The sequence below is a fragment of the Stenella coeruleoalba genome, assembly GCF_951394435.1.
Source record: "Stenella coeruleoalba genome assembly, chromosome: 8".
Taxonomy (NCBI): Eukaryota; Metazoa; Chordata; class Mammalia; order Artiodactyla; family Delphinidae; genus Stenella; species Stenella coeruleoalba.
In genome coordinates this window covers 61,545,267-61,558,471 of record NC_137154.1, presented here as the reverse complement: position 1 = coordinate 61,558,471, position 13,205 = coordinate 61,545,267, and the positions used below count along the sequence as shown (strand labels likewise).

General features: G+C 39.6%; 1 protein-coding gene across 14 annotated transcripts in view; it reads left to right on the top strand.

Moving 5' to 3' along the window:
• Nucleotides 1-13,205, top strand: part of DLG2 (discs large MAGUK scaffold protein 2) — a 2,041,348-nt gene that overhangs the window by 840,772 nt on the left and 1,187,371 nt on the right. The window contains exon 1 of one of the 14 annotated variants that reach the window (XM_079928910.1): nucleotides 1,379-1,597. The exons of the other annotated variants lie outside the window; for them this stretch is intronic. Coding sequence (XP_079785036.1) covers nucleotides 1,535-1,597 — 63 coding nt within the window. The 5' untranslated portion in view covers nucleotides 1,379-1,534. Of the gene's footprint in view, nucleotides 1-1,378; nucleotides 1,598-13,205 lie in introns of those variants that run through there. 14 annotated transcript variants of the gene reach the window in all.

Here is a 13,205-nt window from a genome sequence, read left to right as displayed (position 1 = left end):
GAGCAGCTGCTGTGGACTACCAGGGCTTACCACAGGAAAGTGTTGTTTACCATCTCTAGTCTTCATAACAAGTCTGCACTTTATAGATAAGCAAACAGAGGCTCAAACACTGTGACTTACACAAAGCCATACTCAGCACCAGAGCCAGAGTCTGATTCCAAATCCTGATGGCTTGCTCTCTTTCCACCAGCCAATTGTGAGGCACAGTGCCAGGCACTTAGGTGGCACCCTAAGAGTGCTAGTTTTACCCACTTCCTACTCTGCAGCCTTCCTATCACTTTTTTTTTTTTTTTTTTTGTCTCCAACAAGCAGTTTTGCAGCTGGGCCAGCCACATGCTGATTTTCATTTTTTTTAATTTTTTTGTTCTTTTGCAATTTTGACAGCTTCACTTTCAAAAGAAAAAAAAGAAAAGAAAAAAACCGATAAAGCAACCACCAGCCTTGTCATTCATGCCTCCCGAACAACAGTAATACTTCTGGGGCTTCTTGGAGCCTCTAAGACATCAAGGTGGGGAAGGGGGCGGACTCCTCCTTTTTGAGTTTGGAAAATGTTGTATCAGATAAAGCCATGGTTCTGAGGCCAAATCTACAACCCAGGGAGTGAGTAGGCTAGCTGACACAGAAGTCAAGGATGCAGGGCCCTAGCGAAACAGCCCACTTCTACCCCAAGTTCCTTTGCCGGCCATCCACTCAGGCAAGCTGAAGTCGGAGGGAGAGGAGGATGCTCTCTGCAGGTTCCGTGCGGGCCTCCCCCCACACCTGGAGAACTCGGCCTTGGAGGTCGCCCACCCTAGGGCAGCAGAGGCAATGAGAGCCGAGTGAGATCTCCAGGTCACATCAGCGCCGGGAGCGCTCCGGCTCGGACCCCAGGGACTCCCGAGTGGCGAGGAGCGCACAGGCGGGCTGGGCTGGGCTGGCGAGCCTCGCGCTCCCTCCCTCTCTCGGCCCCTCCCTCCCACCCCACTTGCCCGGCCGGCGCTCCCCACGGTGACTCTGGATTGCAGCAAGCCATTGGCTTTTTACCAAACCGGGAGCTGCAGTATTTTTTTTTTTTTTTTCCTTCAGGGAGAATAATTTCAGCCCCCTTCAGCTCGCATGACAATCTTGTGTGACTGGGGCGAGTAGGCGGGCACATCCTTTTACATACTGCCCCACCTCCTTTGAACCCTCCTCTAAGAGCCTGGCTTCCTTTTATTTTTAAAATTTTTTAAAAAAATTTACCTCCCCCAAAATTTACCTTCACCATAGGGGGGGGGAAACCTTCTTGGTTCTGTCCCTCCCCCCTCCCCCACGCCTTGTTCCCCGGGGAAGGGAGACCCCCGAGACGCTTGGTACTTGCCCGCGGCGTTGCTTCTACCCCGGCGCTGGGATGGCCGCACTGGGCGCAGGGGGCAGCGATCGAAGTGGCCGCCGGGTCTAGGCTGTCGCTCCATGTGCCGGGTGAGCACCGTGTTCGGGTACCCCAGCGCGCTGCCACTGCCGCAGCCCGGAAGGAGTGTGCCCCGTTGTTAAGGACCCTGACTGTTTTACACCAATGATTTGCCACTGCAAAGTTGCTTGCACCAATAACACTTTGTCGTTGATGTTTGGATGCAAGGTAGGACGAGGTTCATGTCTTTTTAATGCATGCTGCCTCCCTTGGGGGAGCAAACCATTCCTTTTGTTGTTTGTTTATGTGTCTGCCTGTTGGGAGAGTGACAGAAGCTACGACTTGTTCTGCTCTCTCTGGGAGCCGGCTGGGTTTGGGGCCGGGAGAGCTCACTGATGTTGGGTTAAAAACTCAGTTGTGACGGGACCCTGGTCTCTAATGTACAGAGGCTCCAAGAGCAGATAACGCCCGCCTCGGAAAGGGGGCGCCTTAGGTGGCTCTCTGCTTGGGATCTCTTTATATACTTAGCTAGTGACTGGGCTTCTGGAGGCTCCTCCGCGAGCTCCTGAACTCGTCACAGGTTGCCACCGCCTGGAGCCCCACAGTCAGGGTTAGCTGGAGTGGTAGATGTACTTGAGATGGAATTAAGCATATCAGTTTGCAATCTGACACTTTTCAAGCTGAGGAGCCTATTTTTATTTTAGACAGAAAATCTGGAGCCAGGCTCATGTTGCCCCCAATTGTGTATTTTTCTCTGAGCTTATACAATGCACTTGAAATCCGCACTCAGAAATTTTATCCAGAGGTGGTGCGATTACTCAGTGAGTTTCTAGTGAATAAGTGTCCCACGCCAGATTTTTGTAAAGGGGATTGGTGTTCCCAAGGAAATGAGGTTTGAAGGTTTTTGAAGCAGGTTAGCATTCATTGCTCAGTGTCTGAAACTTTTTTTGGTGGATGCGATGATGCACCCCCTGAGAAAGGTTCATAGAACTCGTCATTTGAGCAGTCTTAGCCAATGAATGGTCTGAGTCCATGTCACCTTACTCCTAGATACACACTTTCACTTCTTTTCATTATGAAAAACTGGGGGAGGGGGATTGTCTCACCTGTTTGTATAAAACACTTTTGTGGCCGCTATGATGGTTCTCTAAGGAGAGAGAGAGAGAGAACATCATATGAAGTAACTGAAAATTCACTTCTGTAAGTGAATAAAAATCACATGATCTCTGTCGTTCTGAAGGATAACACCAGTGACTGCATTGGACGCTGGCAAGCACCTTAGACAGTAGAGTTAATGAAACATATACATTCAACTTCATGGATAATGCTCAGAAGAGGTGTAGATTTAATGGAAAAATTGGGAGTCAAAATCATGAGTCTTATACTGGCTATGCCTAGAGAATCTCTCTTCTCTGAGCCCGAGTTTTCTTCTGTAAAGTGAAAGGTATGGGTGAGATAATCCTCCACAGCTCTAACATCCTTCAATGATGTTTTTCATAAAATCATTTAATGGTAAAGTTACTGCCAGAGATTTATGTTTTTTACTCAACATGATAGGCTGCACCTTAGAGTCAGTTACAAAAGTATTGATCATACTTAAACAGTAGCCTGATACTCCTTGTGAAACCCCTGAAAAGGTCTGAGAGTTGTTGAAGGTTTGTGTGTTCATCACTGTCAGGAAGATGTATGTAACTGAACAGCACCAATAACTAACTTGTTAGCTCCTCTCCTCACACAACCTGCCACCCTTCCCGCATGTGTCTATCCGCTCACTCTTCTAATTGTATTTCCAGCAGCATCTTAGCCATGGCTACTGTTTAAAATCTATTCCAGTAAACATAAGAGAATGCTTTGCAGTGCAAAATGATTATTTACAAAGGTGAATTATTTGCCAGGGGAAATTAAACACCAGCTAATAATCAAATAAGATAAGCTGTTGTTGTGGAGAATGTTGTTGAATATGCATTCAACCTGGGACATTCAAAAGAAGTTTCTTTTATGCTGTTAAATTTTCCCTGATTTTCAGATCATATTGCAGGGAATTGGTCTATTTACAAATGCTCTCTTTTTTTTTTTTAATGTTGGGGAATTACGTTAGTTTAACTTCCTTTAAGTTCTCTTCCTTTTGGTGTTTCAGTTTAAAAAAGTCAGTTTGTGAGAGAACCATGTCAATAGAGTGAAATAAATGAATGTGTTGGTAGATAATGTTCTTTGGAAAAGAAATCAAATTTCTATAAAATAATACTTTTAGAGAGTCTATCCCATTTTATTTTGCCAAGTATATTTGAATAAGATGATACTTAAAAGCCTTGTATAATGGGCTTGATAATTATATTATAACCTTACTTAATAGTTGGTTAATTATTTACTGGCTAATGTAAGGCTCCCACCTTGGAATCTTAGATATGGAAATAATGGAGCCTTCTATTCTAGCCTTTCTCTAGTGAAGTTCTTCAACACTATTTGACAGATGACAACAGAACATAATGTGGAAAAGTTGCATATTGTATAGGCCTGGGTTTCGAAGCTGGATGTACCCAGCTTACTAGCTATATGATTTTTCTAAGTCTCAGTTTTTTCACTGGTGAAATGGCCACAGTAATAACTACTGCATTACATATTACTATGTTATTGAGAGGAGTACAATTTAAATGAGATACATGCAATGTTTAGTAAGTATGCATTCATTAAATGACTGATGCTTTTATATGACCTTGGTTATTTTCATAGCTCCACTGAGGGGGTTTCATCACTTATAGGAAGAATCTCTTTTAGGGTAGTTCTTTCGATAGATTGTTCATTTTTGCTATGAGCTTGAGTATTACTTCTCTTAAAGTTATTTTCTCTATGCTAAGTGTTTATATAAAATGTAGGAACAATTTATATATTGATAAAATATTCATAAAACAAAGTGGGTTTATAAAAATGAATGAAAAACTGATACCAAAAAATATTTATTGAGCAATCAATAAAATGCTAGACACTAGAGATGTGGCAATAAACAGCTTTTGTCCCCAGGATCTCGAAGTCCAACTCTACTAATTACGATAATGATTTAAGAAAACATATAAAATAAGGATTTTAGCTGAATCTTTGAGCAATGAAAGTAGAATTTAAATAATTGTGGGGAAAAAAAACCCTCATAGAGCTATGTCAATATGGAGGCTCCAAAAGTGCATTCATTCTAATATTATCTAGTAAGTTTGAAAATAAGTTTATTAGGATGGGCATTTATTTTCTTTCCTGGAAAATAATTAGTATGGCAAAGTCAAAAACCTTGTTTGTGTGTAAGCCAGACTTTGTCCGTTTCAAAAACACTTAAACTGTTCTTATTACCCCCAAACCTAGTAATGGCTTGAAGGGTTCTGAGTAACTTGAGCTTTCAAGGCAGAAACCCCAAATAATTTTATTTTGTCACTTAGCAATCTCCAGCCCCTCCCCCCTTGCTGCATCCTGGTTGTCATTCAGTTTAGTTAACTGACTATATTACTTATGACTATAAATGTGAAGTGTCTTTCTGTACTAGGCTCTATCCCAGGCACCATGATAGGCATTAGAAATACAAATATGTATGACACCATTCCCTTTCTCCAGGAATTACAAATCTATTGAGAGAGGTAATTCCACTTCGTTCCCTAAAATACAGAAAACCACAGTCCCACTTGAGCTTAAGGTCTCATAAGAGAAATTAGAACACCATTGTTCAAAAAAGTTTTCCTGTTGCTTCAGTTCTCTTTTTGCCCCAGTCTCTTTTTACCAGATAATGCTGCTTATGGGAATGGGCTTTCCGTGGAAAAGGAGGCCTTCTGAAAGGCTTTTTCTATTCGTAGTAGTTTCCGTGTCATTATGTGAAAATAGGCATTAGCTTTACCTTTGTCTAACTCTATTTTCTCCACCTGCAAAGATCCAAGTTCTGAATGTAATTTCACAGCAGCCTAGATATTGTTTCTCTTTCCTTTATCTTGTTCATTGCTGCATTGCAAGGACCAGCAGCCCCCGTGTGTCCCCTTCCCTTCCTTTTCCATTTTCTAATCACCATTTCCAAGGCAAAACATAAAAAGATAGGATGTTATTTTCCCTAATATTTCTTAATATCCTAATAATAGCTCATATTTCCCTGATATTTTTTATTCCTTAATAAAAGTACTTTGTAAAGTCCTATATTCTCTGCAATTATTCCTTTACTTTTTTTTTAACTCAAAATAAGATTCTATTGAAATATGGCTCATACCTTACAAAACCTCTCTCTTCCCCCCAGATAGTCATTTGTTAATGTAACAACTCAACTGAATCAAACCATCAAGCCCCTAGGTGCACCAGGTACCTTTATCCTTTATTAAAGGATAGGGAAAAGCTCTTGGAAAAACTGTAAAGTCCTGGAACCTGTTTTTTCCAGTGAATGTATAGACATTGCAAAAACTGCTTCACCCCTCAAAGGAAAAGAATCATTTGGTAGAAAGCAACCTTTTTCTTGTCTATATGGTTACTCTTCCCAAAGAAAGGATAATGAGAATAAGGAAGAGATTTAAATGAAAGAAAATAGAAAAAAAAAAAGAGGAAATCAAAAGAAGAAAGAAATTCTTACTAGAGAAATAAAAGGAAGCGAGAAAAGAATTCAGCTTGATTAAACATCTGCGAAGGTTAGACAATATCCTAGATGCTTTCCAGGGTCATTTTTTCCAATCTCCATAGTTATCAGACAAACAGAGAAAGGAAGAGGCAAAGAGGAAGGAAGAAAAGTACAACAAGATTATGGGAAGGGAGAGACATCAGGAAAGAGGAGAAAGAGGAAAGGGAATTGGGCTGTGGGCTCCCAACCTCCAGAGGGTGCTTTTACAGTCTCCCAAGATTGGAGTGCTGTCAGCACCTCTCCGGTGGACAGTTCCCGCGAGCCTGCAGGCGTTCTCCAACCTCTCCCAGACTTCCTTTTTCAGTCTAGAAACTAGTCTCTGTGGTGGAAAAGTGGTTTTGTTTGCTCATTTGTTTATTCAGGCATAGCAAACTTTGTTATAAAAGAGTGGTGGTTCCAGAGGATTCATTAATCAATATCTCACTGTGTATATTTTTGTATTGGTAGAACAGTTTTTCTATACATGAATATTGCCAGTGTCTGACCATTTTGGTATGTTCTTCGCTTTTATTTTAAACTAATATGTGTTCATTGAAATACATTTTAAAAAAAACATAAAATCATAAGGAAAACAAATTTTTAAAAATACTACTGTCCCAGAGGACTGGAGATAAAAGCTATTAATATATTAGTAATTTAGTATATTTTCTAGTTTCCTGGTACTATGTTGTTGTTGGTGGTCCACATATAGCTTCATTTAAAAAATTTAGCTGGGTTTCCCTGGTGGTGCAGTGGTTGAGAGTCCGCCTGCCGATGCAGGGGACGCGGGTTTGTGCCCCGGTCCGGGAAGATCCCACATGCCGCGGAGCGGCTAGGCCCGTGAGCCATGGCCGCTGAACCTGTGCGTCCGGAGCCTGTGCAAAAAATTTAGTTGTAATCACATTGAGTTTACTTTTGAATGTTTTAAATTTATATTAGGATTTGTATATATATTTTAATGGCTATATAACAGGTGACCATCCTTATCTTTGGATATTTAATCCAAAGATAAAATTGCCTCCCACAATTTTCTACTATTAAAACAAAATAAAAAAAACATATATTGGGGAATAAATCTTTTTTTTTGGATTTGGAATTATTTCCTTTGAATAGTCTAGAGTAAGTAGAATTACTGAGATATATTTTAAATATTTTAAGACTCTTGGTGATTGGTATTGCTACATCCATTTTAAACATGGTAGTATGAATTTGCACTGCCACAAGTTACATTATATGTTATAACATTCCCCAGCTTTAAATAGTTTTCCTCTACCTTGTGGATTTATAAATATGAGGTAATTAGTTTGTTCTCCTCTAAATAAGTTTAAAACACTATTAGACTTCGAGTTAATTGTGGGGGGGGTCCCATGACTATATTGGTGTGTTCCAGTTTAAAAATATACAATATCCAAAAATCCAAGTGTTCAAAATGGGTACATTAAGTCAACAGCTATTTACACTGTAAGGCATTCATCCCTATCCCAGCACATACACACTAACCTGCTACTATGGTCCTGATACTGTTCTGTATGCATTACAAATGTCAACTCACTTAATCCTCGTTATAATCTTCAGAGATGGGTATAATTGTTATCTCCATGTTAGAGATGGGGAAACTGAGGCATACAGAGTTTAATTAAGTTACCTAAAGTCACATAGCTTTTAAGTGACAGAGCCAAAATTTGAGCCCAAGCAGTTTATGTTTAGAGCATACACTCATTTCCAGAATTAACTATAGGTTTCTTTCAAATGGCAACTTCCTCTAAGGACCTATAAGTTAGGAGTCAATTTGCAAAAATATAATTTATACCTACTTTTCTGAGAATAACTATGAGTCTGAATGCAAGGCATATCTGTCAGAAGATTCAGCCTTATTGTAAATGTTTTTTGCTTTTTTTTTTTTTTTGAGAGAGGAGTTTGACCTAATACACCATATCCTATAGTTTTCATGTTCTCATTTCCCATGTAAGGTTACTAAACCACCTAGACAGGAGGTGACTTTCTGAAGATCACACAGCATGTCACAGAGCCTTAGCTAGAACCGGGTCTCCTAATTTCTAACTCAGTATTATGTTTCTATGCCATGACCTCTAACTATGAACTAGAATTTCTGAGAATGAAGGTGAGAAAAGAGAAATGGACAAGTTTTATCTGTAGAAAGCAGGAAAAATAACACCTTGCTTACAGGATTGCTTTAAGGATTAAGTGATATATCACATGTGAAAACATTTAGCACAATGCCTGGAATGTGGTAAATATTCAATACATACATTTTTTAACATCTTTATTGGAGTATAATTGCTTTACATTGTTGTGTTAGTTGCTGCTGTATAACAAAGTGAATCAGCTATACATATACATATATCCTCATATCTCCTCCCTTTTCCTCCCACCCTCCCTATCCCACCCCTCTAGGTGGTCACAAAGCACTGAGCTGATCTCCCTGTGCTATGTGGCAGCTTCCCACTGGCTGTCTACTTTTTCATTTCAATACATATTTTTGTCTCCTATTTTATTAAGGCCACTTTGCAAACTGGTGAAAAACTTGGAGACTGTTGATAGCTGAACAGTGTTCTTCAGTCAAGTACATTGAAATTTACTCAAGAGCAAATGAGGAGTACTTTAACTTACCAACACATTGTTAAAGTGTTTTAATGCCACAAAAGGCAGAATCAAGAAGTTTACATAATTCACACCAAAAAAAAAAAAATCCTAGATTAAATCTGACCCAGAAAGAGAAAATGAAAAATGAGCTAATGAATGAAACAGGTCCTGAATGTCCCAAGGAAGCAGGTTGCATAGGCTTTGTGTCCTATTTGACAAAGTGTACTTGCCAGTTCAAGGTCCTTTTCAAATTTTATTTATCTTTAAAAATTTTTTATTTTATTTTTTTAAATTATTATTATTTTTTAATTTATTTTGGCTGTGCTGGGTCTTCGTTTCTGTGCGAGGGCTTTCTCTAGTTGTGGCAAGTGGGGGCCACTCTTCATCATGGTGCGCGGGCCTCTCACTATCGCGGCCTCTCTTGTTGCAGAGCACAGGCTCCAGACACGCAGGCTCAGTAGTTGTGGCTCACGGGCTTAGTTGCTCCGCGGCATGTGGGATCCTCCCAGACCAGGGCTCGAACCCGTGTCCCCTGCATTAGCAGGCAGATTCTCAACCACTGCGCCACCAGGGAAGCCCCCAAATTTTATTTTTAATAGTAGACACTTTGGGGAAGAAACGCTAAAAATCCAAAGACAAAGAGGGTTAAATATTATGCAGTCACTAAAATATGTTCACAAAAAGGAATGTTGAATCATAGAATTCGGGATCATGAAAAACCTCAGACTTTTTATATTTGTTATGAAACCTTTTGCCTTCTGCTTGATTATGGATACTCAGGGAAAGTTCCAAAGTCCATGTGGTAAAACCATCTTCAGTCCCTTCTGAATTAAATTACCGCTGGATTCCTATGGCATCCAGTACTCAATACTTGAATCTTAACTTTAATATTCAGTTGTAAATGCAGTTTACCTATTCTATTTGTCTGTCTAAACTGTGAGCTCCTTGGGGGAAGGGCCATATCCTATTCATTTAGTATAGTATTCATTTAGTATAGTACCTAAAAGATCCAGTATAGTACCTAAAAGATCCAATAAATAGACCTGTGCTTGTTCAATACAAGGGAGTCAATATATATTTGTTGAATGATTGAGTGAATTATATGGGTGCTTGTAAATATTAGCTGAATGAATTTGTTAAAAAATAAGTGGTGTGTATTTTATTATTTTATTTGTCATTTTTCTTTAGCAGTTTGCCTCTGAGAACCTCTTGTGCTATCAAACTTCCTAGAGCTTATGTTCCCTGAAACATAGACTACACATTACTCAACGTATTACCCTGGTATGATGGTTAATTTTATGTATGAGCTTGAGTGGGCCATGGGGTGCCCAGGCATTTGGCCAAACGTTATTCTGGGTGTTTCTGTGAGGGTGTTTCTGGATGAGATTAACATTTGAATCTTTAGACTGAATGAAGCAGGTTGGCCTTCTTAAAGTGGGTGGGTAGGCGGACCTCATCTAGTCAGTTGAAGATCTGAATAGAACAAAAAGGCTGAGCAAGAAGAAACTCCTTTTGCCTGACTGCTTTGACCTGGGATATCAGTCTTTCCTGACCTTTGGTCTTAAAATGAAATTTCAAATCTTCTTGGATGTTGGTCCTGCTGGCCTTCAGACCAGAACTTACACCATTGGCTCTCCTGGTTCTCAGGGCTTCAGACTTGGACTAAAACTACATGTCAGCTCTCCTAGGTCTCCAGCTTCTTGGGACTTCTCAGCCTCCATAATCAAATGATCTGATTCCTTATAATAAATCTCCTTCTGTCTCTGGAGAACTCTGAGTAATATACCTGGTGTCTAGGGTGAGATGCCTACACATGTCATCACTAGTAAGTCATTCTTGTTTAGTAAGTTATGGAGGAACTAATAGATTATAAATACAATTGAATCTCTATGCCATGAGGATGTTGTTGCAGTTAAGCTTTTTTTTTTTCAGAAGGTCATGGATTTATTTTGTTATAAATCACAAATTATAACTCCAGATGTAGTACAGTAGAAATCATTCAATGCTACTTCAATGATTTTTTCATCTATATTTATATCTACATTTACATATATGAATGTTCTTGTTAGCCTTATGAATACATCGTACATGGCAGTGATGATTAAGTACTCAATAATAATTTTTTCTCTGAAAATTTAACTGATTGGGTCAAATGGAATAAGAACATTGTCCTACATTATGGCTTCTAGAAACCTCATAAATAACAGCATATTTTTCAACATCATTTTTGTATATGTGTGTGTAACTTCTAACATAAAATATATTATTTTTGATGATGTTCCATTGAATTATGTTTATTAAAATTGTGTCCACGTTTCTAAGGTGATTTGAAACATTTTATTTGATGAGTGAGCATGCTGAAAATAGTCATCATCTCTAATATGCTGCTCTAATATATTCTGACTGCCTTAATCTCCACAGTATAGATTAAACCAATCAGGAATTAATATCACTGCAATATATCTCAAATAATGATAGCATCAAATAATGATTAATGTTATCACTTTTATAAGATTTCAAATAATATGGTAGCTACTAGCATGTCAGTTGACTTGCTATCTAAGATGAGAAAACTTTGAGTTTTCACTTGGAACTGTGTCTCCAACTACCCTCCCTGTGTTGTGCAAAACTCTCCATTTTTGAGGAAAGGCAAGTACATTTGTCTATTAATCAATATCTAGCTCTCCCCTCTCTATTATATTTAGCATTATAGCGGGCACCTCATGGTTATTCAAACACAATAAGGTACAGTCCCTGTCTTGGGACTCTTTCAGTTTGGCTGGTGAACCAGTGCAAGAAATACACATGGAAAACACAATCAACACGGTAGGCTGGGCTAACTCTTACTGGGTATTCTTCATGCACGAGGTTCTGTTCTAAGGACTCTATGTAAAGTAACTCATATACTACTCAGAGTAGTTCCATGAACGGAGCCATCAATCCCTGTGTGACACCATCACTTCATATGTACAACTAATATCAAGTGAGAATCCACAAAATAGAGTGAAGTAAGTCAGAAAGGGAAAAACAAATACTGTATGCTAACACGTATATATATTTTAAAAGTAGTCTTATACCTCAATAGGTTAGGAAGCCCTGCTACAGACAATGAGAAGACACAAGAATGAATGATTGCCTTTTGGATAGTCAGAGAAGGCTTTTTGGAGGTGATGAATTAATCTGGACTTTGCAAGGCCTTGGACTAGGTCAGAAAGAATAAAGAGTTTGGCTTTGGACTCAAGTCTACTACTGCTATCTGTGATCCAGCACTTCTTTGCTAGTGTCGACAGAACATGACATCAGAAGGTGGTGACATGACATTGAAGGTGTACCTTTTCCTTGGGTGGAAGAAGGGAAGGGAGAAAGGAGAAGGAAGAGGGGAAGAGTGTTAGGCTAGACGGTATCCTGCCATCTGGAGAGAGAGATGCTAAGCCTGAGTGATAAGCAGAGAGATAAGCTAAGCGTGGGTGACTTAAGCCTGAGTGTGCTCTCCGGGGAGGCCAACAGAAGTAGTAAGCATGTCCTGAGGGGAGAGACTTGTATCTGAAGGTGTTGCATGATTGGACCTTTAGCTTTGTGACATTGGGGAAGCTCTTTCACTTCTCTGAGCTTCCATTTCCTCATCTATGCAATGGAGAAAAGATATATTTAGTGGGCTTGTTACACCAACCAAATAAGAAAGCAATTAATATGTTTGGGGTATGATAGCCATTAGATAGATGTTAGTTTTCTTCCTTTCCCTAGGAAGATACAGCCCCGTCCCATCTCGCTTTCGTTTGTATTAGTGTAGTATGAAAGAGCCTAGAAAGAGGCTGTTTCACTTTCACATCTAGAAGTCAAGAGTGGGAAAGAAAAAGTTTACTGTGTGAGCCAGAACAGATATTAGCTGTATTCAACCCATATTTACTGAGCGTCCAGTGTGCCATCATTCTGCTAGGAAGATTTTATCTATCATCCCTAGTGTATTATTAGCATGTATATCCCATTTTCTCCTATTTGAAGTAATTCTGGCATACCCCTCCCCCCATGAGAGAGTCTGTGAGAGACTGTTCCCAACCCCCAAAACACCTTTCACGTGGGCACAGATTCACTAATCTGTATGTTATCATAGCTGTTGTTACCCAAGGTATTGGTGCCTGAAGGAACTAAGTAGATAACCCTGTTCCTAACATTTGCTGCCTAAGAAAATTTTCCTTTGCATATCAGTAAACCTTATTTTCTTTATTTAAAAGGCCAAGTGACCATCAGAAGGAATTGCTCCTTGGGATTCTGCAGCCTGCCTAATTTCCAAATAAAACCTTTCTTGAGTTCTGTAAGATGAAAACACTTTCTCTCTGTACTTGAGCCTTGTGCATTGCCCTTTGCTGGAGCTGTTTCCCCAGCAAATTGCTATGGTTGGTCTCTCAAGCCAGAGGGAAGAAAAAGGTTTTATAATGAAAATGCTGACACGTTCTTATCTACAGCAGTATGAGTAGGGACGCTATGATCTCATTTATTGTAGAAACCGGATGCCTGTTTTGGCTGAAGGGAGATCAGGCATCCTCCAGAGCTCTGGGGTTTTGAGTCTTTATCTTGAAAAGTTTGCAGTGAAAAAAATATATATAACTGTAGAGAAATAGGAAA